The sequence below is a fragment of the Primulina tabacum genome, chromosome 1 (genome assembly GCF_025594145.1).
Source record: "Primulina tabacum isolate GXHZ01 chromosome 1, ASM2559414v2, whole genome shotgun sequence".
NCBI classification, from domain to species: domain Eukaryota; kingdom Viridiplantae; phylum Streptophyta; class Magnoliopsida; order Lamiales; family Gesneriaceae; genus Primulina; species Primulina tabacum.
Window position 1 is genome coordinate 5,910,634 of NC_134550.1, and position 27,585 is coordinate 5,938,218.

Genomic DNA, 27,585 nt, shown 5'->3' on the forward strand with positions numbered 1-27,585 from the left:
TCAATGTTGAGAGGCGAGGAGCCGGCGGCCGTCGTAAAAAATATGCCCAATTGTTCAAAGTGCGGGCAGACCCAATTCTAGAACTCATAACTGGTCCACACGACAGGAAAACCCAGCAATTATTATTTTTAATATATATAATTTTCTTATTACTGTACTAATAATTAACATTTATCTATTATATTATTATTATTAAACTTTTAGCTTAGTTAAAATTAATTCAAGAAAATGACATGGTTACCACTCTTCAAACACGTTATTCCCCACCAATTTTATTGCCATGTATAGCAAATTGACTGAAAAATCGTAGTGTCAACAAGAAGAACCATCCTTTTCCAAAAAAGAAAAAGAAAAATAAAACCACCCTTTAACTAAACAAAATAAAAATAACAATAATACCAATATAAACTTTAGGTATACGAAACATCTGAACTTGTGAATTGGTAAATTTAATTTGAATAAATTATTTGGAATAGAACATAATAATGTTGGTTTTTCATAATCCCATTTGTCAATCATATCCCACAAACATCTTTAATAAATATGTCCTTTAATGTACAAAATACAATTTATTATGTACTAATGTTTATATGGATGTGGCCAGAGCAACTAACATGAGACTTCCTAGAAAAAATAAAATAAAGTCTTCTATTGAACATTCATTACAAATGGGATTTTATTACATTTTAAATGTAATTGAGTAGATCTTTTGTGAGACGATCTCACGAATTTTTATCTATGAGATGAGTCAACCATACCGATATTTACAATAAAAAGTAATACTCTTAGCATAAAAATTAATATTTTTTAATGAGTGATCCAAATAAGATATATGTCTCACAAAATACGACCCGTGAGATCGTCTCACACAAGTTTTTATTAATATAATTATCATTATCTTTTGCCATAGTTTGCCGGAGAAACTAATAATAATAGTACACAAAATGTTATGTTATTCTAGAAAAATTAAACGTCAACCAACCTCTTTTATTCCCTCATACTTTTTGCCTTTTTCTATACGTCTAGAAAAATATACCATAGCCATCAAACTCACCAACCAATCCCTTAAATAAATGCAATACTTTCTAATTAACTTTTTTAACTTTAAAAAATTTAGGGGAATATAAGGTTTTAATGTATAAAAAATGATTCATTGACCCTTATTTTTCTATATCCTTGTACTCATATCTATCACTTGGTGACTTTTTATATAAATAAGCATTTATATTTGCCAAATGTCCAAATTAAATTTCACCAAAAAAGTGAGTTGTGTATTACTATAACCTCAATTGCTTCGCATTATGGTAGTTCAAGAATCAAATTTAGAAGAAAGCATGCAAGAAACTACGTACGAAGAAGAGGAAACACTTTCCCTAAGTGATCTTCCATTATACAGCCATGTGGAAGAAGAAGAAAAAGAAGAAGAAGGTTTATCATCCTCGGACCAAGGCTACTTTGATTTCAATTTCAGCCAAGAACTGAGCCCGTATGCCGGAACGGAAGCAGCCCTTTCTCTGCCGGAGAACGTCGTCTTTTGTGGCAAACTCATTCCTTACAAGCAACCAAGTCATGACTTGGATCACAAGGATCCGTCGAGAACTTACGAGAGCGCGAAGAAGCAAGTTGCTGATGGCGAGAAAAACCGTCGTGGAGGCGGTTCGACGAGGCGCATGGATCATGGCAATAGGAAAGATGGTCGCGTTCAAAGTTCGTTACAAGGGTCCGATTATCGGTTGTGTAAAATGTCGATACTGACATCCTCATCATCGGGGAAGGCTAGGTGGTACTTGTTCTTCTTCGGGATAAGGAGTTTTTCGACGAAAATGGAGCTGAGGGATATAAGGAGCAGGCAAAACCGCCGTCAATATTCTTCACCGCCGCCATCGCCGCTGCTATCGAACAGCAGAGATCAGGTGGTTAGCCATGGAAGAAGCAGAGGTTGGGGATTCTGGGCTGTGATAAGGGCGCTGAGTTGCGGCGGAAACCACCAAACTGAGACCTCTGTGACACCCTTCATCGGCTGCACTTCACCAGAATGAAAGGATACTAAGATTCCCCGTTACTTACAATTTCCATTTGCTATGTATAATATCACTAAAACATATTTCCATCGATTAATTGCAACCCATGTATTTTTAAAATTTTCATTTCCATTGTCCTATAGGATAATATCATATGCACCGTAGGTACGTACGGAATATGCACGGGCGGAGCAAGAAGCTTTGTTTGGGAGGCCCAAAAAACATAGCGTAAGCTTTCGACTTTGTAACAGAACACTGCAGTTAAAAAAATAATTACTCAAAAAAGCTCATAAATCTTGCTCCAAATTCCAAAGTTTTTTTTTATTAAAAATATCATATATATCTAGCTTTAAAGTTTATAAATAGGAAAAAAAAAGTATAGATCACTTAGTTACTTTAGCACTTGTAGATTCTTGAAATCGGAGCCCCACAATCGGGACAAAAAAGGGCAAAGAAATAATGAAGCTCTATAGTTGGCACACAAAAGGCAAAGAAATAAAAAGTGAAATTGCACGAGAAAAAAAATTGGTATTTAGATTTTGGGTAGAAAAAAATGAAAAATTGGGTCGACGAATAAGGTTAAATGAATATTTGGGAAGATAAATTGTTTTTATATATACTGTATTATTATGCATTTTTAACTTTGAATTGTATAATAAAAAGTGAAAAAGCTGAAGTGGCACCAACAGGACCCTCCCAGGCTATGTCACCGGGAATATGACAATCATTTCCTAACAAACACTGAATTATTAATATTGATTAAGCGTGCATAATAAAAATAGTAAATATATTAATTACCTCATAAGAATTTTTTATGCTTTAAGATATTGACGTTGTTAATTGATCTAGTTGACTAGATAGATCATAAAAGACTGATGTCAATTCTTAACGGATATTACTGTCTCTACTGGGGACAAGACCAGCTGTAGAGAAATTGTAATATCGATATCTAAGGAATATGAGATAACACCAACAGATAGACACGTACTTCTCCGAACTCATGAGCCTAACAACCCGACCCATTAGTACCAAAGTAGGTGCATTCCGCGCTTCCACGAGTATATGGAAACAAAGTTATACTTTGGCAAACAACTATTGTTTTTGAACTTGTAGTAAGATATTGATCATAACAATTGATATCAGAGCGAAGTCATGAGTTTAAGTCACCCAACAAGCATATTTTATAATTTTTGGATGGATGTTCGGTTCAACGTGTATGAATGAGAGTAGTAGTGAGATATGTGACCTAGTGGAAAGTTCTTATACGTTAAGCTGTTGACGTTGTGCTGCTTGATCTGGTTGACTAGCTGGACCGTAAAAGAGTGACACCAGATCTTAATGGATGATATTGTGATTCAGCACCAGCAGATATACACGTAGTACCTCTCCGGACTTAAGGACCTCACAGTCTGACCTATTAGCAACCGATTGTAGGTGCACTCTGCGCTGACACGAGTATAAAAAAGTAAAGTTGCGCCTTAGCTAACATCTATAACTTTTGGTCTAATTGTAAGCGATCGATCATAACTACTTAGAATGACATCGGTACTACAAACCATAAGACTTCGTTTGATATAAATGTTAAAAATTCAATATTCTTGCATCATCTCGCGTTGACTCATGTTTTACAATAATTGAAGTTAAAAAACAGTCATGTTATCTTTATCATCAAATTTATCATCTAATCTCACGAATCAACCAATAACCAATACTTAATCTCTAATTTAAATCTTCACAAAAATTCATGTGAAACAATCTTACAAAAAATATACACTCAAATATTAGTCTGCCCTCTGGGGCAATCCATATTCAACACTCACTTAACTAATTGTGTTTTTCTAATCACCTTTGTATAAAGTATAAAGGGCTACTCGACCCATGGATTGATTTCTTATTTGGAAGGTTGTAATCTCTGGACGACAACGGTTTTTTTTTCTTGTTCGAAAGGGAGGGAGAAGGAGACCTTGACCCACAACAGACAGAGCAGGATTGGATATTTCTAGTTGTTTATGAACGCTAGCTCTTCTTGTTTATGAATAAAAATGAGATATTAGAAATTAATTAATTTGTAATCACATATATTAGTGTTAATCAATCTACATATGAACTAAATGGATTGGGCCTTGCGTGACGAGGCAGTTGGTGCTTCATCTATATGTAAAGGCCCACCAAGTAATTTACCTTGCCGCTTTGTTGGGGGCAGTCAGCCCCATTCATTTTACCAAATTCAATTTTAATAATTTCCTACAAAATTGCATTGTAAAATTTGCTCATATATATCTCAATATTTTGTAATTTATTCATTTTTATGGCAAACTAAATTTCAAAAAATTATAGTGGACTAACACTAAAATTTGAAAATATAGATATACAAATCAAATTGTAAGTTTCCAAGAAATTATATCGATAATCAATAATTATATCTATAGTATATTAAGAAACAACCTCAATAGAGATCAAGCTTTAGCTCTAATGGTCTCATCTTATTTTCTCTTTGTAGTGACTCGAGTTCGAGTCATCTCACTCCTAGAATAGGATTTCGAAAAAAAAAAGAAACAACCTCAATTTATGTGACTAAACTACTACTCTACCCTTGTTTGTAGTTCCACTCACAAAAAAGAGTAAAAATTCACAAATATAATATTACACTAACCCTTATTTTAATAATATAAATGAAACTAACTACAAAAAATGACTGATGTCCAATTAGTTTTTTTTTTTTTTTTAAAAGTTGTATAAGCATGTAACGCGTGCAATTGGACACTGATAATAATTAAAATAAATGAGAAAATGGCAAGGAAAAGTATTACTAGATTTTAGCATGAATTTATTTTTCTTGATATTATATTAAATATGAAAATTAATTGAGTAAATCTTTTTTCCAAAGTATAGAGATTATTTAATGAAGGGCCGAATGGATGAATTGCTCTTTTTCTTTTCTGCAGAATCAATAAATCCTCATTTAAATCCAATGTTGTATCTTATTCAAAACCCTCAATAAATTCCACATTAAATCCCCATACCACTTTCCCATGCACCCTACCCCACCGTAGCCCCTCCCCAACACTCATCCAACGGCTGGAATCTCGTCTCGTCGTATCTGAGCCATAGAAACACTGAGCAGAACTCCTCTCTCCATCGCTCTCTCTTTAAAGCCATAAATTACTACTGTACACAAAAATGTTTGCAAGTCCTCTTCTCTCTCTCTTTCTCAGAAATATTTCTGCCTATTTTTCGAGAGATTCAAGTGGAAACCCTAGGAATTAGTCTCTCGGAATGATGAAGATTGGATCTGATTTCTGTTGGAATGCAGATAATTGATCCGCTGCATTTTTGTAGTTGAAATGTGAAGAGCGTGCGTCGGAATGATTTAAGGGATGTTGGGATTCTAGTGGTTTAGTTGATTTTTTTTTGGGTTTTTTTCTTCTGTTTTTTGTGTTTTGTAGAGATGTATAAGAACCAGCTGCAGGAGCTGGCACAGCGGAGCTGCTTCAATCTGCCGTCATACACTTGCATTCGAGAAGGTCCCGATCACGCGCCGCGCTTCAAGGCTGCCGTTAATTTTAACGGCGAGACGTTTGAGAGTCCGAGCTACTGCTGTACGCTGCGCCAGGCGGAGCATTCTTCTGCTGAGGTGGCGCTCAATGCGCTCTCTTGCCGTGGCCCCTCCAATTCCCTTGCTGCGAGGATTCTGGTGAGATTAATATGTTGGTTTTGAGTTAATTTAAGTTAGTTGATTCTGTGAGGGGAAAAAATGTCCGCCCTTTGCATTGTTTTTTTTTTTATTTTTTTTTTTGCGATTCACTTTCTTTGTGCTTTGACTGTGCTTTTATCTTGTTGAAGTTGTTTTGATAAGTAAATACCATAAAGAGGAGGGAAACAAAGTATAACAGCTAGTGCATGGCTTTGCCATGGATATTAAGAGATGTTCCCGCGATAAGAACGAATGCTGCTACATTACCATGTTGTTTTTCTTTAGAGGAGTCTAAGGGTGAATCTGCTTCCGTTGATTAATGTGGTGGATGTTCAAATCTGTTATTTGAATGAATTGTTCAGCAAGTGGGCATTCAATTGATTATGGGCGTCTTAATGTGGCATATGTTATAGCATTTCTAGTTAATCTAATTCCTGTTATTAACATCCCATCTAGGTGCTTTGAATTACCGAGTTTTTACCAGATCTTGCCAAGATTAATATATCTTTGGAGCCATCATATATCATTATGAAATCTATTTAGAGAAAATAATAATTATTGTGGATAGACTTTGTGGACTTGCTATTTTGTCAAGCAACTTGCAAAAGCATGTGACTTACGAACAACTGATCAGTTAATGATACTATATCTTGTATAAACCTTTTTGTCAACATGGTAGTATAAGCATAGCAAAGAGTGCTTATTGCATAATAATGATATGCGTAGCTAACTTTGCTTAATACTGACTATTCGTGAGTGTAAATTACCCCTCATGAAATTTCGGTGAGTCAATAGAAAAGTTACCTTTAATCGGTCCAATGACTGTATCTGAGTATAACGAGTCAATTGATACCTCATAACATTTCTGATCTGTAAAAATTTTTGCAGATTGTTTGAGCAGTATTGGTGAGAAAGATCTACATAAGAGGCAATATAGAAAATTGTGCGATATGCACACAATGTCTTAAACAATCTTCTTAACGTGCCCTGACCTTGGGACTCCTTCCAAATTGCTTTTTTATGGACTAGTATACTTAAGCTGTAGTTGCATTTTGCAGAACAGAATGTCAGATTATGTTTGTTCGCTTCCATATGAATTTTCTACTTTCTTTACAGTTTGTGTGTAAACTTGTACAATTCCGGGCTTGCCAGCTAATGCCTTTTCTGTGATAAACTCTGTAATGCAGGACGAGACAGGTGTCTATAAGAATCTTCTGCAGGAGGTCTCACAAAGAGTGGGAGCATCTTTGCCTAGTTATACAACTTTCAGAACAGGTCTTGGCCACCTTCCAGTTTTTACGTGTACTGTAGAGTTGGCAAAGGTTATATTTACTGGTGAGCCAGCTAAGAATAAGAAGCAAGCAGAAAAGAACGCAGCCATGGCAGCTTGGTTATCTCTGAAATCATGTATGTGAGTCAACTTAATGTAGTAGATCTATAGGCGCCAATTTGGTGTACCTTCATACACTAGTAGTAAGGCTCCTAATATTCTTTTACCCAAAAGATGAGTTATCATGCAACAATGAAGAGGGTAAAGGGAAACTGGCAGATACTTGGGAAGAATAGGGACAATTCATTTTTTTTAATCAAATCATTCAAAAATCAGTTTAATAACTGTTCGAAGAACTTTCTTGAAATTTATAAAAAATGAGAGAATTATAAAAGGACTAGAGGGAGATTTTTTAGTCAGTTTTAAAATTTCTGAAGAACAGGTGTGCAAATTTTTGTCTTTTTCTACTCTGTAGTCTGTCCCATTCTCCCTCAGACATAAAGAGATAAACAAATAAAAAGATAATATGTGAAGAAATGAAAATGATTCTCTAATGCAACAGATATTCCTTGTGAAGTGTTGAGAAAATATTTAAGCTGGGCATAGGATACCAGGTATTCTAAATAAAGCTACTATACTATGATTAAGTGCACTACAAAACAATTCTGTTGTTGAGTCGAACGGGGGACAAATCAACTAATTTTATTTTAATATTCCTGCTTGTATACTTTCATGAAGCCTGTGGGGATAGCCGCATTGATCTTTCTTTTTTATTTATTTTAGCTATTATTATCTTTATTCTTGAAGCCTCTAGTTTCATAGAAATAATTTCTTCGTCCGTATGAATCACCTTTTACTCTAGTGGAAGAGAAAGGGAAAAAGAAAGAAAATCAACTTTATTTCCACGACCTCTTTTACTGGCCCACTCCGCTGTAGCCAAGCTGTCAGTTCACCAGCTACCCATGGGCAACCCAAGATCCCCTGTAGGGTTAGATCACGTTGTGGATAAGAGCTGAACTAGAGAAGTGGGTTTGAAGGTGGTTTATTCGATTGTGGTGGTGTGTAAGGTGACCGAGGGCTATAGCCTATAGCCTCTGATGATCTTAGATTTGTACTATATGCATGAATCCTACTTGTTTGACGTATAAAATATTAGACTTTTACCCAACTATCTCTATAGAAATTTGTAGTGTAGTTGAGGCAGCTGCTCAGTCATCTGTATCCCAGTTGGAGTGCCTAGGGTTGTATGAATCCATCGGTAAACACAAAATGCTTAAATCTACTTTATTCAATGTAATTTTGATGGCTCTCAGTCTGGTTTAGAAAAAATGATAGGCTCATTATCTTAAATTTGGTCAAGGCCTTTGCACACAATGTTTTGACTATGCTTATAGGAATAATATCTTGACCCAGTTTATTTAGTGAATGAGTAGTCCCATCATGTTGAATTTTTTAAGACCACCCTTAAATTGATCCCTTTGAAGAATGCTTCTTGGAGGGCTATCTTAACCTGGTTTATAAGCCTAAAAGAAAAAACAGTGGGTCGCGTCAAGGAATTACACTAAAAAAATTGAATACAAATGGAGAATTTGAGGCTCTACTTAGAATAAATTATTAGGTCATGATATTTTACTCTCAAGGATCAGCAAGTGATTCATTTAATTGCAAAAGTATCAACCAAACCTGACTTGTTTATCTTTTTTTGTTCTTTTTTATCTTCTCAGTGGTGCAACAATTGGAGAGTTCAATGTTTGAGAAGCGTAAGGATGAGCCAGAGCATGTAACAGTGGCTCACGCATTGCAGAAGTACCTCATAAAGGCAAAATTGGAAAAAAAATGTTTTCCTATAAAATTCCCAGCTCTAAATCCTAGACCATCGAGTACACAGCAGTCTCCAGCTACAACCTCCAAAATTCTTCCATTGATTTGCCCAAAAACAGCTCCTTCGCGACAAAACTGTTCCAACTGTCAGCAATAGTGCTGTGTTTCAAAATATATGTAAGATAGCTCAAAGCCAACATGTAATGACCGTTGCAAATGAGTGCCTCTCATCATTGATAGACAACCAAATACCCCAATCTCATAAGTTCCATGCAGCAGGAGCAGCTCCATATATTCCAGTCCAGCGCTGTATACCCCACCAAAGAATTGCACCACCAGTGACAATACGAAATGCAATTCCGGTTTTCTCTGCTCCACCTCTCCCATCAACCCAGTCTTCAATGGGGGCAAGACCCCCTGTATTGCGTATGGCACCCCCTGTACGTGTGAGACAAGCTGTTCCAGTATCTGCTACCTCTCCTGATCAGATGGAGGAGCTACCCAATATACACCCAGCAGTTAAAGTAGAGAGTCCACAATTTTCCAGACCTCCACCAGCTCGGGTAGAGCAGCCACCACTTTCTAGAGTTGCTTCAGGTAGACTTGGTGACTCTCCTTTCTTTAAGCTTCCCCTAGTTCGAGTTGTGGAACCTCTTTGTCCGAAGTTATTACCTGTTCATTTGGCACCATTTTCTGAGGTTCCAACACTACAACTTGAGGCACCATCATTCGAAGTCCCAAGAGGTCAAAATCCAGGCGCCCGTTTCGAGCTCTATTAGTTCATCAACCAGTACAAAAGCTCCCATAAATGAGATTAGAATATCAGTTCAAGACATGCTGCAGGAGTCAGCAGAGGTTAAAGCCTTAAAAGAGCTGAAGATATGATGGAGAATGTAGTTTGAAACGTACGAGCCTCTGGTGGCTTCAATGAATATGAATTATGTAGGTGTTATTTTTTCTCCTTTCTTCTTTTTTGGTTTATTTATTTGTGGTCCATGTTTCGAGGAGAATTTGACCAAGATTTAAACTTCTATCAATAGTTCCTGAGCAGGTTCAGCTCCTCAGAAGCCATAAAATTGCTTTTCTATGCTTTTAACCCTTAGCTGCCACGAATTTAACTGAGATGTGCGCAACTGTGCTTGCCAATATGGTTTGAAATGGTAAGTTGTTGGTTGCATTATAAGTATGCCTTAGTGACCTTTATCGATGCTATGTGATTAGAAAAATAATTCTTTGTTTGTCGTAACTCAACTAGTAATCATATTAATCCTAACTGTAATCAAGACTGTGGATTGTTTTCCGTGGTCCTGGTCTGAATGGTTACATCGAATATACTGCCGTGTAGTTTGTGCACAGGGATATCATATTCTAGGAAATTCCTGTTTTTATTTGATATACTCGTCTTCCGATTTCGGATATGTTTTGAAGACCTTGTGTAAAATGGATATTCTTAAAAAAAAAATCTGAAGTATCGGATACGGTAAATCCGTGTTATTGACTTTTTGCATGTTTGATCAGTCAGATATGTCTTGGACACATTAGCATACGTCATGGACACGGTGGTATATATATATATATATATACACTCCGAATTTTCATGGTTCTTGAAATTCATTTTGATGGAAGATTGCATCATTTTTACTTGAAAATTCAACGGCCCAGTGTGTTCAGGATAGTGGTGTCTATGTCTAAACATGTAGATCTAACGGCCCCAATAAGAAGTTGCCCTCCTGCCGAATCCCCCCCACATCTTGTGTTCTGGTTCCCGTGGGAGAGAATATCTATTATTCCATTTTTCTTGGTTTTTTCCTTGTCATTTTGGCGCATAGCTTCCCTTTAATGAGTTTTCATTCTCAGGAAGTAATGAGATTATTGTTTCTTCCAAATATTGAAGCGGGGTTGGCTACCTCGCAATCCATAATTAGGTGGGGAGGGGTAGTTTGATCCATTATTTTGGAGAATTACGAACGCAATTTATCTATTTCATATTTATTTCATGTGGTGGGACAATGAATCTAATCTGTTTTGACAACTCTGTCTACCTTACATGTATTAAAAATAAAAATCGAGAGGCATAGTTCCATAAAAAATTTATACTAAAGATTCATCAAATCATTTGCTTTTCTATATTCATATACACATACATATAAAAGATTTGTTTTTCCAAAAATAGCTTCAGTGGTAATACATAAGTTTTTGGACCGTACATTATTTTTCAATTACAAATTTTCTAACTCACTTTTAAAATCGATCGTATATTTTTAAATATAATTTAAGTTTTTAAGATAATAAAACTTTTGAAATCATTACATGTATACACAAGTGCATGCTAGTAATAGTCAATACATTTCAATTTAGATGTGTTGTTAGACATTATTTTATTTCTGAGATTGATAGGTTATATTCATATTTACATATAAAAAAAGCAATATTTTTTATATAAATGTAATATTTTTTTCATGAGTGAGACTATCTTATAAGAGTTTTTTGTGTTAAAACATTTATTTCCGATTCCAGCGTCGAACGACATAGGATAATTGCATAGATGGACTTGGATTGAACTTTTGAAAAAAAAAGAAATAAGTTTATTTCATATGCTTTCTGTATGAAACTTCCTAAAGATTATTTTTTGGTAATTTCAAATTTTGATTTTCATTCTCTCTTTTTTGTAAGGGTTGCCACTTTATTTTCGAAAAACTTTCAAGTCAACAAACGATTTTACATTATAAAAAAAAAAAATCGTTTAAGAATACATTTTTTATTTGTATTTATGGATTTATTTGATTGTTAAGTCAAAAACTTAATTATCGTGCTTGTACATTAATTAATTAATTATTAACAAATATCTCTGAAGCTTATTTTGGGCTAAGGCAATCTATTTTTTATCTTCATCTTGACACAAGCAAGAATCTGAGGATCCAATCACACAAACGAAGCAAAACCCCGGATTCTTGCAGTCCCAGAATCTCGGAGACATAGTGTTGGTTTTATCGATTCTTACTCCACCTCCGCCCCGCGAGTGAGGGAGAGTGGAGGGGTTGGAATTGTTGAGAAATGCAAGGCATTTCTTGTGCGACGCTTGTAAATAGCTGCAGCCGTAGTTTTAGTATATTTCTCAGTTCCAAGAATCCGAAGCGTCGGCCCTTTTCTTCGATTTCTGGTTACGGAATTCCCACCTCTGGTTTCTCTTCTTCGCATCCCTTGACATCAGGTATGGAAAAAAAAATCAGTTTTATTGTTTTTGGGCATTAGATAGGGTGAATTAAGGTCCAAGAATTGCCAGGGGAAACATAGAAGTATGAGTAAGGATAGTAAAGTTTAGTACTGCAGTTTTTGGTTTTCAGTTCGATCATTCAAGCTTTTCTCTAGTCAAGTTGAGCAGTTACTTGTATAACTCTATGATAGTGTTTTTGCGTGATTGTCAGATTATCTTAATTCAGGAAAATATGTCTTGAGATTATGTGCCTAATATGACACCAACTGGTGGGATGAGGAACAATAGAATTGAGCATTTTCATTTTGTAAGATTTGTGTTATTAGTCAAATGCTAAATCTGCTGAAGCCAAGTCTGAAAGTGAAACAATGACTTCGGAATCTATGGCAAGCAAAGGAAAATGTCTCATCACCTGCTTCTATTAAGTATTAATACTTAGGACTGAATCTATGTTAACAACTATGTATTCTGATACTGGCCTGTGTAATGACAGTATATATATGTACTCCCACAGCTGTCCAATGTACCGAGTTGAATCAGATATTCAAGATTCGTTACGCATGATTAGAAAATCATACATTCAGTTCCACAGTGGGAGACAATTTAGCAATGTGTGTACAATGTTTCACATCAAATACTTTTGTGGCATGTGAGTGAGCACTCGAGCACGTGACTGAGAAACTGGATGAGTTGAAGGAAAGGAAGCTTGGAGGCAGAGATAGAGGTAGAAAGAATTGGAATTTTGGTTGTTAACATGCAACAATTGGTTCAGAATTGGCCGAAGAATCATGAAGCTAAATTTCAAGAATACATAGTTTCTTCTGAGAGTGAGAGAGAATTAAATTCAAATTTTGATTAAATTTTTCATGATTGTGTTGGGATGCAATCAGTTCCACCAAACACCTCTTGCTTTACCACATTATCGGAATGCATTATTTACAATTATTTTCCTCTTGGGGTAGGGATATCACTAATTTATGATTCTTAGGTTCTCACTCTTAATCTACACGTACTTCAACAAACATTAAAAAAACAGCAATATAGGATTCAATCAAATTTTTGGTGCCCGCAACCATATTTGATGATATGAACACATCCCTTGTTTTAATGGTCAAGATGAGACCTTGCCAAATTGAGCAGGTAAATGAAGGTGTATTACCGGGAAATGCTTGAAAGATGTGTTAATAAAATGTCCCAAGATTCAGAGCTAGGTATGCAATTACATGTTGACACTGATGATAAGAAGACTATGAGAAGCAATCGTGTGCAGGTAGTGTAGCCAACTAATAGCTTAGTGGCAGAGCTATTGGTTTTCCATGACTTGAATTTTGGGTTCAAGTCACAGTAACTATAGCCTCCACTTTGCTGTTTTTATTTTTAGCACATTGACGTCCAAATTTAAGCATAGCCGTAATATGATAGATATCTGAGTCGGTTTTTAGAAGCCTAATTTCAGACCTGTTTGATTCAGGAATCAGGAGTACTTTAGTTTTAACCTTAAATAGGATTTACTGTCTTCTTTTTCATCATCAACTGATATATTTGTAAATAAACTGAAGATTCGATATTGGAACGTTAATTAGATACCATCTTCGAGGTGTTGAAAATGAAGAAATCGTACTGGTATTAGTAAATAATGTAAACTATGTAATAACTTGATATTTTTGTAAATTAGAAGATCTTGAAAACCAAACTTCCAAAACGGACTCAGAAAAAGTATTCTTTTTATAGGGACTTGTATGGCAAGTCAGGTGGCAGAACTGTTCCCAATGACATCTCCTGAGGTTGTTGTTCGCGAAGCAAGGATAGATGACTGCTGGGAAGTAGCTGAGACACACTGCAGTTCTTTCTTTCCTGCATACACTTTCCCTCTGGATTTAGCATTGAGAGTTAACCGGCTCATTGGAATGCTCTTTGGATTCTCGTCACCAATTGGCTGCAAGAGGACTTTTCTGGTTGCTGTAATAGGTAGTTCTGGTGAAGATTCTTTTTTCTTAGGCAGTGAAGATTTCAAAATTGGAGTTTTTAAGGGAAAGTTTAGTCTAAATAAAGGATATGTAGCGGGGATTCTTACCGTGGATACGGTGGCAGATTTTCTTCCGAGAAAAGGACCTCTTCGACAAAGAAGGTAACTTAGACACTTGTTTTCTTCTTCTTTTCTAGTTATTTTTGTGCTGAAGTGGGCAGATCCAGTAATAATGGGGAAAATAGAAGTTTAGGGATAAAACAAATCATTACCTTAGGCTAGATGATGGTGGCAACTCACTCTTGTCAACAGCCTGCCTTGAACTTCGAAACTTGGTCAAAATTTGTTTATGCTTTACTGCTATTCTTGGATCCTAAGATGGGGTTTAGTGAATTTCATAATGGTGAATACTTTTACTGTTTAGCGTCAAAAATCTTGCATATAACAAAACATAGCTATGATATATAGTCATAACCATAGAAGTTTATCGGCTTTGAGATATCCCATATATATGTTTAAGGTTTTATTACAATGCATGATCGAAATTCGGGCAAGTGATGGATGAACCTTTACTGAGTGTAGGCTTACCCCTTCAGACGACAAAATGTTCGATTTTATGTGTAATTTTTCAAAATTTCAAAATTGATCCGATGTATTCCATTGAGTCAATCCTCTTTCAGGCTTAGCCCTCTTCACGAAATTCCTAGATTCGGCCACATAGGTAAACATGTGTTGAAGTGAAGCATGTCGTGGTTGTGGACAGGACAGGAATCGCGTACTTATCAAATGTTGCAGTTCGAGATGAATACCGCAGAAAGGGAATAGCGAAGAGGCTAATCGCTAAAGCAGAGGAAGAAGCTAAAAGTTGGGGATGTCGTTCCATAGCTTTACATTGTGATCTTAACAACCGAGGAGCAACCATGTTGTATGCAAACCAAGGCTATAAATCCATTAAGATCCCCGAAGGAGCAAATTGGCCTTACCCAAGAGCTTCGCAAGAAGTGAGGTATGGTTTCATGATGAAACTTCTTTAATCCGCTCATGCATTTTATCAGATTGGTTGTAAAAATTATGTGATTAGTTGTTTATAAACGTGAAAAAGAATTATAAAGACAATTGTATATGTAATACTAAACAAGATGATGAATTTCATCGACATTCTTGCTGTGATGTTGAAAACTTCATTCAAATATTGCGGTGTTTGATCATTAAACAAAAACTATATTTTTGAAAAAAGATAGAGTTGAAATTAAAATATCTGACATGACAGAACTATTTGTCTGGATATGAATGAAAACAGAGATAGTGACATACAATGATAGGTGCATGTGCAGCCAATATCCATTGAAGCCCTCGCTCGAACGACCCAACAAAACATTTGAATTTTAGAGCCTTCATTAATGTTGGTGGGCAAGATTTGATCACGAAAATTACCATTTCTAAATATAATTACCTGTTTCAGTACAAAATTATTATTAGAAAAAAAAGTTTGTAAGAAGAATTTAAGAAACCAAAGATGGTGTCTTCTAGATGACAGATATATTATGTTAGTAAACATCATGCATTAAAATGTCATTCATCCATGAGTTCAATAATAATGTAAGTAATAAATAAAACTCACCACCATTTGAAAATCCCTACTACAAATCAACTGCAAAAAGAATTCCCATTAAGCAGAGAGGAGCTACTTTAGACCCGAACAGCTATATCATATTTCAAGGACCTAAAACAAGATTCAACTTCAGCGCCTAGTCCTAACTTTCTTTTTTATGTCTAAGCTCCCTAAGTACTTTCTTCTCGATTCTCAAAATTACCATCATCTGTATATAGCTTCCATTGCAGCTACAAACTACTGTACAATGAACCAACGAACAGGAAACAGCATGACCAAGTGAGCCATTTTCTTTGATTGAAATTATCACACCTACTAGAGTGAGGTGCTTGGGTTGCATTCGGTTTTCGACGTTTTTCCCATGCTTTCGAGGCCAACGTTGTTCCTCATCTCAATAACTTTCTTGTGGGAGTTGGAGTGCAGAGCAGGAACAAAGGTCGGGCTGGCAGCGGGACGGTACTCGGGGAACAGTCGACCAGACTTGAAGCGAACTCCACATGCGTTGCATAGAGTTTTCAGACCCATTGGGCCAGCTCTCCATTGAGGAGTCATTGTTATCTCGCAGTGCAAGCATTTACGAACGGATTGTGTAGGTGTTTTCTGATACGTAGACTCCATCGGATCCACTGATAAAGATGATTTTATTTTCTTTTTCCTCTTATGTTCGGATCCATTCAGTTTCGAGAGTGACTCAGCAAAATTATCGGCATCTGTATAGAATCTATGAGGGGCAGAAGGCAGAGGGGCCTCTCCGGAGGTTGAGGGGGAGATGAGATGAATTGGCAATCTGGGACTGAAAGTTGCGGGGCGGGAGCGCTTGCTTCGAGCACGTTGTGAGCCACTGAGAGGCGTATTCTTCCCAACAGAAGAGGAACTGCTGCTGCTCTCTAACACTGAAACTGGGCTTGAGGTTTGGAATTGTTTGTGAGAGGATGGTAGCACTTTGTTTATGCCAGAATTCTCTTTTCCAATGGTCACGCCACTGCCGGAAAATGAATCCTCCACGAACGTCGAAAGCCATTCTAGCTGTATGATATCCTCATACTGAGAGAAATAAACAAAGCACAAATGTAATCAGAACCTAACAAGATAAATAACATAAATACATTCACTCTATCATGCGAATTCTAACTAAATTACCAAGGATAACTTGTGGATTGAATAGACCACCATACACACACCACGTCTAACATATAAAATTTGAAATCCATTTCAGAATTTAAAGCAAAGATACCTTATGGCATTACCATACAGTATACTGACCAAACCAACAGCTAAATAATGGTGGCATGTGATCACCACATGTCAAATATGGTACAATCAATACAATCAACCAACAATATTCTACAGTCATCGTTCGTTGCACGGAACAAACTCCACCATTCCAAGAATCTATCAATTCAACCAAAAGTTTGAAATTTGCAATATTTCTTCTAGAAATTCATACTCACCGGAACAGAGAGCTCTGCAGAAAGATCAGCTGCAGAATCTGTTTGGCTTCCGGGAAAAAGAGGGTCGGAACCCGGTAACAAGTCATTCCACATGCTCGAAATATCTTGGCAGTTGCCGGAGTTAACTAAGTCACCACCGGCACAATCATTTTCCGGAGGAAACTCAATTAAATCATCCATTTGATCAAAGAAGTTTCCACAGTCAATTTCATCAACGAAAAATGGCCCCATCACCTCTAATCTGTTATTTAACCTGAACAAGAAACAGAGATACAATTAACAAAAACAATGGAAAATAACAAAGAGAAAACATTTGCTAATATGTATGAAGGAATGAATGGATTTGAAATGGGAATAATACTAGCGTGCACATGAGGTGTAGGAGGGGGCCACAAGAACTGCCTTTTGCAGTGTGGAAACATTACTTGTCAATTGATGCTTGCCAAAAGGAGTAAAAGTGATTATTAAGAGCATGTATGGATTCTTGCTCGTTTGTGTCTAATATTTGAGTGGGATTTTGAAAATCTCTGCCAAATACAGATATGCAGAACAAGATGACAAGAAAAGAGATGAAATGGCGGTAAATATGTGAAGTAAATGTGAACATATATGGCTTATTTAGACCACACCGTCACAAAAATTCAATCAAACTCCACAACTAGCCAACTAAGGAACAAACCTTGAAGTTTTTGGGTTTGTTGATACAAGAACTGGAGATCCTAAAATGCAGTAAGTTTTAATTGTTGCAAGTTCTTCAACTCCAGTTCCCACTACACTAACTTTCCTGTACGAACGAAGGAGTTTGGTTGGTTAAATTTCAGTAAGTGTAAAATAGAAAATTACATCAACAAATAATCTTCAAAAATGGAAAAATTACAGAGATTTAAGTGTGAATATACATGAAATATCACATATGTCAAGATAGGTAACAGTCGCAGGAGAAAAATGTGTGGAAAATGTCACATTATGGTGGCTAGAAATTGCAAAGATATCAATTTTTTCCTCATCAAACGATAATGAGCTTCAAGTCTTCAACTTTCCCTTTTTTCTCTAGCAAGAGAGGAAAAATTACTCGACGAGCCAAAATCTCCGGTGCATTTCAGGTAAAAACAAACGAAGGTAACAGAATCACACTGTACCGTGTTTTATTTTCACGTTTAAACCTTTTTTTCCCTCAAAAGGGTGAAGAAATGCAAATGCTAGAAGGGAAAAAAAGTACCCAGTTACTCAATTATGGTTGTAAAATATCACGAGACCCACAAATCCAAGCAAGAACAGAGGAGAAAAAATCGATTTTTTTCCCAGCACAAATGAGAGAAAAGTAAAAATAAGGCAGAGCCAGCCAGACCTGTACTTGAACCCCACCAAATTTCCCGCCCAAAAAAGGCTTAGGAACAATGACCAAGAAATGAGCAGATTTCTTTCCCACTGGCACAACTTCCAAGCTCACAAAAACTCAACACAAACAGGGCCAAACTCAACCAACAAAAAACAAAAGAAAGGAGCAACTCTAAGCCAACCCCCCTGTGCTCTATTATTCCTCCACAATAAACTTACTCCATGAATAGAGTTATAGAATTCTACAATATCATGTATATATATGAAAAGAGTAGAGAGAATGGGATTGAAAATGGGGTGTGAAGTTTGCTTATGAAGAAGGAGAAATGGTGAGAGAAATGCTATTAAAGGCTAAAAAGAAAAAGGCAAATGGCACGTGAAATTCTCGCCTCATTGCTAGCTGTCTTTTGCACTACTAACCCCTCACTGTCTTCATATTTAAGTCTTCTTCAAGACCATCACCTCACCTCCATCTCCGCCTCTGATTACACTCGGGTCCCACGTCACTCCCCGACACCTTACTTTCAAAGATTCAAACTTTTTTTTACTCGAAAAACAAAAAAAAAATCAAGAAATTGATTTTTTTTTCCATGCCTTTTTTTGGGCCTATTTGTGTAATAAAATGGTATGAAAAAGTGAGAAATTTGGGAATTCGGTAATTTAATGGGATTCTTTTGTTTAAAAATTTGATAAATACTTTAAAATTTTTAAACAATTTTTTTATAATTCATATTACGATTTTATTCTATAAAATAAGAATTTAATTTACTAAAAAAAATTAAATATCGTGAATGAAATTATTTTGACCTGAAAAAATATAAGATTGTGTAAAATTAAATGTTCGTCGTTTTACAAAAAGTTTCAGTTTATAATAACGATACAAATCTAACATTTTCGATCATACAACAACTTAAACGTTACGTCGATAAATTGTAATAATGTTTAATACAATAATAATAGTATTACATTTTCAATTCCAAAATGTATTTGGAGTCGTGTATAAACTATAAAATATGCAAATCTTTTTTGAAATGGACATTAAATAAATTAATAATGTCATTTGCATTTCAAGTTATGTTATATGCACTCCGATTTACATATAAATTTATTCTTATTTTTTAATAAATGGGAATATAAATAACATCGTGCTATTTAGCAATCTGCTAATTTATTACAACAAGAGTAAAATTTGAATAATTGGTGGATTAAAATCCAAAATGAGACCCCAAAAAAAAATTTATTTTACCTTAAAAATAGTCGATGAACAGTAGAAAATTTTACCCGTTTCGTCCTACAAATCAAATCGAAAAATTAATTTAAAATTTTCCAAAGTTTGACTTTTTGGTCGAAGTATTTTCAAATTTAAAATCATAAATGAATAAAGCGATATTTATTTTAGAAAACCAACAAAATCACTAGGAAAAACACGTTAATGCTAGAGCGGTGACGATCGTACATGCTAGTTGGGATAGTGTTACGATCACGTAATTTGATATTAATTTTAAATTGTTATTTTAAGAAATTGCAAAAACTCAACATAACATCGTAAAAGTATTTGATGTTGTGAAAAAATAAAAATTTATGATAAAAAATAAAAATTTCAAACTCTCAAAATTATCAAACTACACACTTTATAATATTTTTCTCTCAACTCAATTGTGATTTTCTTCACAAATGAGAGATCTATTTATAGAAAATCTTTACAAATAATCCAAAAATAAATTCATCATTATCTACATCATCACATACTAATTTTCAATATTTACAACTCCTATTTTCAACATTCAAATATTCAATACACACATTTTAAATATTATTTTTCAACACTCCCCCTTGTGATGATGATCATAATGATTGTCTTCATTACGTGTTTTTATACCGTCTCGTTAAAAACCTTACTAGGAAAAACTCATTGGGATAAAAACCATAGTAAGGGAAAAAGAGTGCAGTCACGTAAACTCCCCCTCATGTTGACACAAACAATTCTTCACAAATTTCGTAGATTGCGCATCCCAATATTATATATGTGCTTTCTGAATATTGTTGTAGGAAGTGCCTTTGTGAAAAGATCTGATGAGTTTTCACTTGATTGAATGTGACGAACATCAATACATTTATTCTTCTCAAGCTCCTTGGTGAATGCGAAGAACTTATGAGGAATATGTTTAGTTCTGTCGCTTTTTATGTATCATTCTTTCATTTGAGCAACACATGCAGCATTATCTTCATATAGTATCACAGGCTTCTCGTCAAATGATAATCCGCATGAGATTGGGATATGTTGGGTATTGATTTTAACCACACACATTCACGACTTGCTTCATGTAGTGCAATAATCTCGGCATGATTTGATGAAGTTGTTACGAGCGTTTGTTTCTGTGAACGCCAAGAAATTGCAGTGCCTCCACGAGTAAATACATATCCAGTTTGGGAACGTGCCTTGTGTGGATCAGATAAGTATCCAGCATCGGCATAACCAATTATACTTGGATTAGCATCTTTTGAATACAAAAGTCCCAAGTCTGTCGTTCCTCGTAGATAACGGAATATATGTTTAATTCCGTTCCAGTATCTCTTTGTTGGTATTTGCTAAATATTGCCAATAAATTTACGGCAAAAGATATATCAGGCCTTGTACAATTTGTAAGATACATAAGGGCACCGATAGCACTTAGATATGGTACTTCTGGACCAAGAATATCTTCATCATCTTCACGTGGACGGAATGGATCCTTTTCTATGTTTAATGATCTAACAACCATTGGAGTACTTAAAGGATTTGATTTATCCATATTAAAACGTTTAAGGATCTTTTCTGTATAATTTGTCTGGTGAACGAACATTCCACATTCTTTTTGTTCAATTTGTAAACCCAGACAATACTTTGTTTTTTCAAGATCCTTCATTTCAAATTCTTCATTCAAGTATGACACAACTTCTTGAATTTCCTTATTCGTTCTAATGATGTATAAATCATCAACATATACAACAATAATTACTCATCCGGACTGTTGTTTTCTTAATGAAAACACAAGGGCATATTGAATTATTTACATATCCCTTTTTCATCAAGTGATCACTTAGCCGATTATACCACATTCGGCCAGATTGCTTTAACCCATATAATGATCTTTGTAATTTCACAGAATAACGTTCTCTGGATTTTGAACTTTGTGCTTCAGGCATCTTAAATCCTTAAGGGATTTTCATATATATATTACTATCAAGTGATCCATATAAGTAAGCTGTAACAACATCCATAAGGCGCATTTCTAAATTTTCAAATACCGCCAAGCTAATCAAATACCAAAACGTAATTGCATCCATTACAGGAGAATACGTTTCTTCATAATCAATTCCAGGCCTTTGAGAAAAACCTTGTGCAACAAGTCGAGCTTTATATCTTACTATTTCATTTTTCTCATTTCGCTTTCGAATAAAAACCCATTTGTATCCAACAGGTTTTGCACCTTCAGGTGTAAGGAACTATAGGTCCAAAAACATTACGTTTATTTAGCGAATCTAATTCAACCTGGATGGCATCTTTCCATTTTATCCAATCCTGTCGATTTTTACATTCACCAAAAGATTGTGGTTCATGATCTTCATTATCATTTATGATGTCAATTGCCACATTATAAGAAAATATATCATCAATTTCTTCTATATCTTTTCGATTCCATATTTTTCCAGTATTAATGTAATTGATAGAGATTTCACGATTATCGTCAGTTTGTGTTTCTGACAGAACATTTTCATCATCATGTGTTTTTTCAGGAACATCATTCTCTATTTTGTGATCATCATGTGTTTCTTCAGGAACATCATTCTCTATTTTGTGATCATCGTGTTTCTCTATGAATTTTCTTTTTCGAGAATTTTTATCCTTGGAACCGACTGGCCTTCCACGCTTCAGGCGTTTAATGACATCATGAGTATATTCAATTTGTTTTTTCGGAATTTCAATTCGAGCAGGGGCATTTGCAGCATGTATATATGATTTAGTTACCCCTTTTGTGTCTGCAAATGCATCTGGTATTTGATTTGCTATTCTTTGCAAGTGCACAATTTGCTGTACATCTTTTTCACATTGTTTTGTTCTTGGATCCAGATGTAACAATGATGATACATACCATGTAATTTCTTTTTCGGTATGTTTCTTATCTCCCACTAACATTGTGAAGATTTCCTCATTAAAATGACAATCAGCAAAACGTGCTGTGAACACATCCCCTGTCTGATGTTCAAGATATCGAATAATTGATGGACTATCATAAGCGATATAAATTACAATCTTTCTTTGATGTCCCATTTTCTTTCGTTGCGGTGGTGCAATAGGCATATACACCATACATCCAAAAATTCTCAGATGAGAAATGTCTGGTTCTTTACCAAATGCAAGCTGCAATGGGGAGTATTTATGATATGCACTTGGTCTGATGCGAATTAATGAAGCAGCAGTGTAAAATTGCATGTCCCCATATAGAAATAAGGAGCTTTGTTTTCATAATCATTGGTCTAGCAATCATTTGCAGACGTTTAATCAATGATGCAGCCAATCCATTCTGTGTATGTACATGAGCAACATGATGCTCAACAATGATTCACATAGACATACAATAATCATTGAAAGTCTGGGAAGTAAATTCACCAGCATTATCAAGTCTAATTTTCTTCATTGTATAATCGGGAAATTGATTCCTCAATTTTATTATTTGAGCAAGTAATCTTGCAAATGCAACATTTCGAGTTGACAATAAACATACATGTGACCATCTGCTGGAGGCATCAATCAATACCATAAAATATCTGAATGATCCACATGGTGGATGGATTGGTCCACAAATATCACCCTGAATACGTTCAAGAAACATTGGTGATTCAGTTTGGATTTTGACTGGTGATGGTCTTATAATAAGTTTTCCAAGAGAACATGCTTTACATTGAAACTTATTATTCTGAAAGATCTTCTGGTCTTTCAGTGGATGACCATGTGTATTTTCTATAATTTTTCGCATCATTGTTGAACCAGGATGTCCCAATCGATCATGCCAATTTGTTAATATTGAAGTTATAGTTCATATAATATATAATTTATATGTTAAAATCATACAATAATTCAAATATTATATTTGGATCGTTTTTATAGTAGCGTCAAATAATTTTCTCTTGAAACCTTAATTAAATTCACCTGTGTACAAGAAAAAAAACATAAATTCATTGTGAATTTTTAAAATGTATATTTTACATTACTTTTAAACATCTCGATATTTGGCAGATTAACTAAATTAAGTTTCAAAATAATATAACATATTTAAAATCACCATGTAAATTGAATCTGTACTAAATCAAAATTTGTGAATCGCAACACATCGTAGCCCAAATGACAATCACACTCCCTTAAAATTAGAAATCTATCAATTCGAGACCTTTGAAACTCTTGTTCTCTCACTATACATTCTTTTAAAATATATAGACAGTGGATCATCGTCATTATCTAAGGTATATTCTATCATTTTTCTAATTTAGATCTACAACTTTCAAAAAATATATGTTAATTATGTACTGACTCGAGCGTCAAAGTATTTTTCGAAAATTCTGACGTTTGTTCGTGACATATGTGACAACCCACGAAGATTGTTGTTTACTGGTCTATAGCTAAGTGGATCCGTTCACAAGCCACTTAGAGATATCAATGGGGCGGGTATGAGGTAGTATGGCTAAACCCAAGACCCGTCCCATGAAGAAAACTTCGACCCATTACCCGCCCCACCCCGGTTAAATATTCTTCGGACCCGCCCCATCCCGAATACGAAACGGGGCCGGGTAGACCCATGAGACCCGTGAGACCCGAATTTTTTTAAAATGAAAACAATAATATTCTTCTCACATAACTGAATTATGAAACAAAAAAGTTTCTAAATACAATACAATAGAAAACTAATTCATATCTTCAACCACACTTAATAAAAAAAACAAAGTATTTTTATGACATAAAGAATTACATAAAAAATAGATATTGGCTCTCCAAAAAAAATCTTGACATCCCCGAAAATAAGCCATAACAGAACCTAAACAGATCAATATACAATCAGCGAGTATGCAATAATTCAGACACATTCTTCAGGATCATCTTCCTCTTCATCAAGAATGGTGGGACAAGTTGACAAACTATTTGAAGAATTACCTACAAATTTAAAGATAGAAATTATATTGAAAAAATAAAACTGTAATTTAAAACGGTAAAAAAATGTAATAAAACTAAAACCCTATAATATTTATATCCACATATACGGGGCGGGTATGTGGCGGGTATTATAGGACCCATGACCCGCCCCATACCCAGACGGGTCTCAAAAATTAGACCCGAGACCCTCCCATGACCCATTTAATATGCCCAAACCCGTCCAGATGGGGCGGGTCCATTGCGGGTCTGGGTTTTACCCAGACCCATTGACATCCCTAAAGCCACTCATCTACGGATATGTACAGTTTGAAATATTTGAGTTGTATAATTACCACCAACTATAATTTTTGGTAAATCGACGAACATTATGCCCTACAATTAATATCATAATCAATTCTCATGGATTCGATCACGTTGATTGCAAGAAGTGAAATTATCGAGAGAGAGATCGTTGAGTGCAAAAATTGTCTATGTTGGACAGAACAATCGAAACGTGATATTTACGATGTCGTACGACCTAAAATATTTAAGTTGAATCATTACCATAAACTATATTTTTTTAGTGAAACGGCAAACGTTTGATCATAAAATATTTGAGTTGGATCATTAAATTGATTCCCATCAATTAGCTAAATTGATTCAAATTATGATTAACTACGTAACATACAAAACATCTTAATTGCAAATCAGAATTCAAAATTATAATCATTGTGTAATTAATGGACCCTTTTCCAATAACGTACGTCATCGTTGGATTCTTGATGCTTAAAATAAATTAAATTAAATTAAATTACTAACAATAAAAATCCATTAATGGAAAGAGACGTGAAGACAAATAATTGAATGAGAATGTGATTTGCTTGTTATTGAAATTATTCTACAATTTTAATTAAGATCGATGGTTTTCTATCAAAGCCGACACATTTTCTGTCGGTAAACATAAATGAATTAGTTCCCATGACAATTTGCATGTGGACATCACTTTTTTGAGCCATGAACATGCCGTCAAAGAAGAAAATTAAAGTTTATTTCGTGAGTTGTTATACGATTTAAAATTTTAAGTTGAATAGTTTTTCAAATTATACTACATTTTGTTTAAACAAGCTCCGTTTGTACGAGTTATTAAAAATTAAGCACCATAAACATTATGTATAAACAAAACACAATAAATCGTGAACAAAACATTCGATTCATCTTTTTTTTTTAAAAAAAAAAATAAACGATAAATTATTTTGATTATTTATCATTCTTGAGATATATATATATATATTTAAAATATATATGAATTGAATGTTTTATCTTTTATTTATTGTTTTTTGTTTATGCATAGTATTATATAATATGTTTAATTTTTAATAATTGATGTAAACGAGATTTGTTTGAACAAAATATAAATATAACAGATGATTTTGTACTGTTTCAGCTGAATGTGAGAGGCCAAGCTAAAAAAATTAGTAAAACTAGTATTTCATTGTACTTATATATTTATTTATTTTTCTGGACAAATTTTCACTAAGTTCAGTAGATTTTTTACCCATTTTATCAAAATAATTTTCAAGCTGTCCACGTTACTTAGAGCACCCTCGTCAAAAATCGTGGGGTCAACATGCCACACACACATTACATTAACACATCTATTCTCTCACATTCATTTTAACATTCACACTCATTATTTGTATGTCCCGTTGTCCACTCATTCATCTTATTCTTACTTTAAATTAAATATATTCAATTTCAAATTTTTTAAGAAATTTGAATTATTATTATTTTATATTAATAATAATATGTTTTTATATATTTAATACATAAAATAATATAATTTTATGAGTGTCATTTATTTAAAATAAAAAATTTATTATAAACCTAAAATAAAACCGTACAACATATAATAATAAATAACACTGGCATAAAAATAAAAGAAAATAAATTAAACTTGATGTAAAATAAATGAATAATATGTTTTGATGTTTGAAAATAATTTGTGTAGTGTGTGAATATTTATAGATGAATATATTATTTTTTTATTAAACTAGCCGTTAATTAGCCGTTAAAACAATTTTTTAATTTTATAAATAAAAACAACCGTTAGTTTTTAATTTAATATTTTTTTAATTTATTTTAATTTTCGAATTTTTTTTAAAAAAATACAAATTTGAAATTTAAACCAATACACTAAATAACATTAAATAAGGAAAGTTCATCACGTGTGTGGGGCCCGCGTTCAGCGACGGTTTGTGAAAATCCGTCGCAAATAGCGACAGTTTTTCACAAACTGTCGCTAATTATCCAATTTTTTTTTTAAAAAAAAAACTGATACAGGGACGTTCAATTGTTTGAACGCTCCACACCCTCTATCACGTGAGTGGGCGTTATTGGAGAGTGGGTGTTAAATGGATGTTAACAGGTTGACAATCAGATTTTAACTATTAAAAATTTGCAGAGAATATTTTTTTATAATATATGTTTAATATAGTAAATAATGTTTTTGTTTTTATGATTATTATTTTTTTGTGAGTATTAAATATTATACTAATATTTTTAAAATATAACGACAAAGCTCCGCCCGATCACTCGATTGGATGGACAACGTTGATTTTGTTTAAAATAAAAAAAATTAAGCGGATCTCATTCTAATAATATAATAATTAAAAGCTGACGCGTAAGCATGTTGTGAACAAATGATTGGTTTAAATTAATTTAATGAAAATATTATTATTTTAATCGTCTTTCTAATTCCTAATTTTAAGCCACATTACACGTGAAAACTATTGACTCAATACACATATGCGAGCTTTGATTGGATGAAGTTTATTTATTAGATGTGATAATTAAGATTTTACATTCAATTATAATTGTGTTACCTCAACGATACTCATGTAAATAACCACATTAGATACACATAAGGTTTTGGTTCGATATGTTTGTTCTTTTGTGATTTTGGTATCTATTTTGTTAATTTTCAGTTTGTTTTGCTATTTTTGTTTTTTGGCCGATTTTAGTCATTTTTCCTA

At 34.3% G+C, this 27,585-nt stretch overlaps 2 protein-coding genes, 1 long non-coding RNA gene and 1 pseudogene across 4 annotated transcripts; 2 read left to right on the top strand and 2 right to left on the bottom strand.

The window, feature by feature from the left end:
* The first annotated feature begins 5,187 nt into the window (after positions 1–5,187).
* On the top strand, positions 5,188–9,970 carry LOC142537414 (double-stranded RNA-binding protein 2-like; annotated as a pseudogene).
* A 1,702-nt stretch (positions 9,971–11,672) lies between these two features.
* Positions 11,673–15,140, top strand: LOC142537424 (GCN5-related N-acetyltransferase 4, chloroplastic). The gene is made up of 3 exons (XM_075642947.1): positions 11,673–12,017; positions 13,752–14,148; positions 14,750–15,140. The coding sequence occupies exons 1-3, from the start codon at positions 11,861–11,863 to the stop codon at positions 15,018–15,020; spliced, it is 825 nt and encodes a 274-aa protein (XP_075499062.1). The 5' UTR covers positions 11,673–11,860; the 3' UTR covers positions 15,021–15,140.
* Positions 15,141–15,569: 429 nt separating this feature from the next.
* On the bottom strand, positions 15,570–18,792 carry LOC142537431 (GATA transcription factor 8-like). 2 transcript variants are annotated; one of them, XM_075642952.1, is made up of 4 exons: positions 18,398–18,790; positions 17,729–17,833; positions 17,050–17,302; positions 15,570–16,642 (listed from the first exon to the last, which is right to left on the bottom strand). In XM_075642952.1, the coding sequence occupies exons 3-4, from the start codon at positions 17,278–17,280 to the stop codon at positions 15,914–15,916; spliced, it is 960 nt and encodes a 319-aa protein (XP_075499067.1). In that variant the 5' UTR covers positions 17,281–17,302; positions 17,729–17,833; positions 18,398–18,790; the 3' UTR covers positions 15,570–15,913. The 2 variants fall into 2 exon arrangements, with proteins under 2 accessions (XP_075499067.1, XP_075499071.1); XM_075642956.1 differs by lacking the exon at positions 17,729–17,833 and having other exon boundaries at positions 18,398–18,792.
* Positions 16,791–17,043, bottom strand: LOC142537443 (uncharacterized). Its single transcript, XR_012818556.1, has 2 exons — positions 16,898–17,043; positions 16,791–16,832 (listed from the first exon to the last, which is right to left on the bottom strand). It is a non-coding gene; the product is annotated as an uncharacterized LOC142537443 (long non-coding RNA).
* Positions 18,793–27,585: the final 8,793 nt, after the last annotated feature.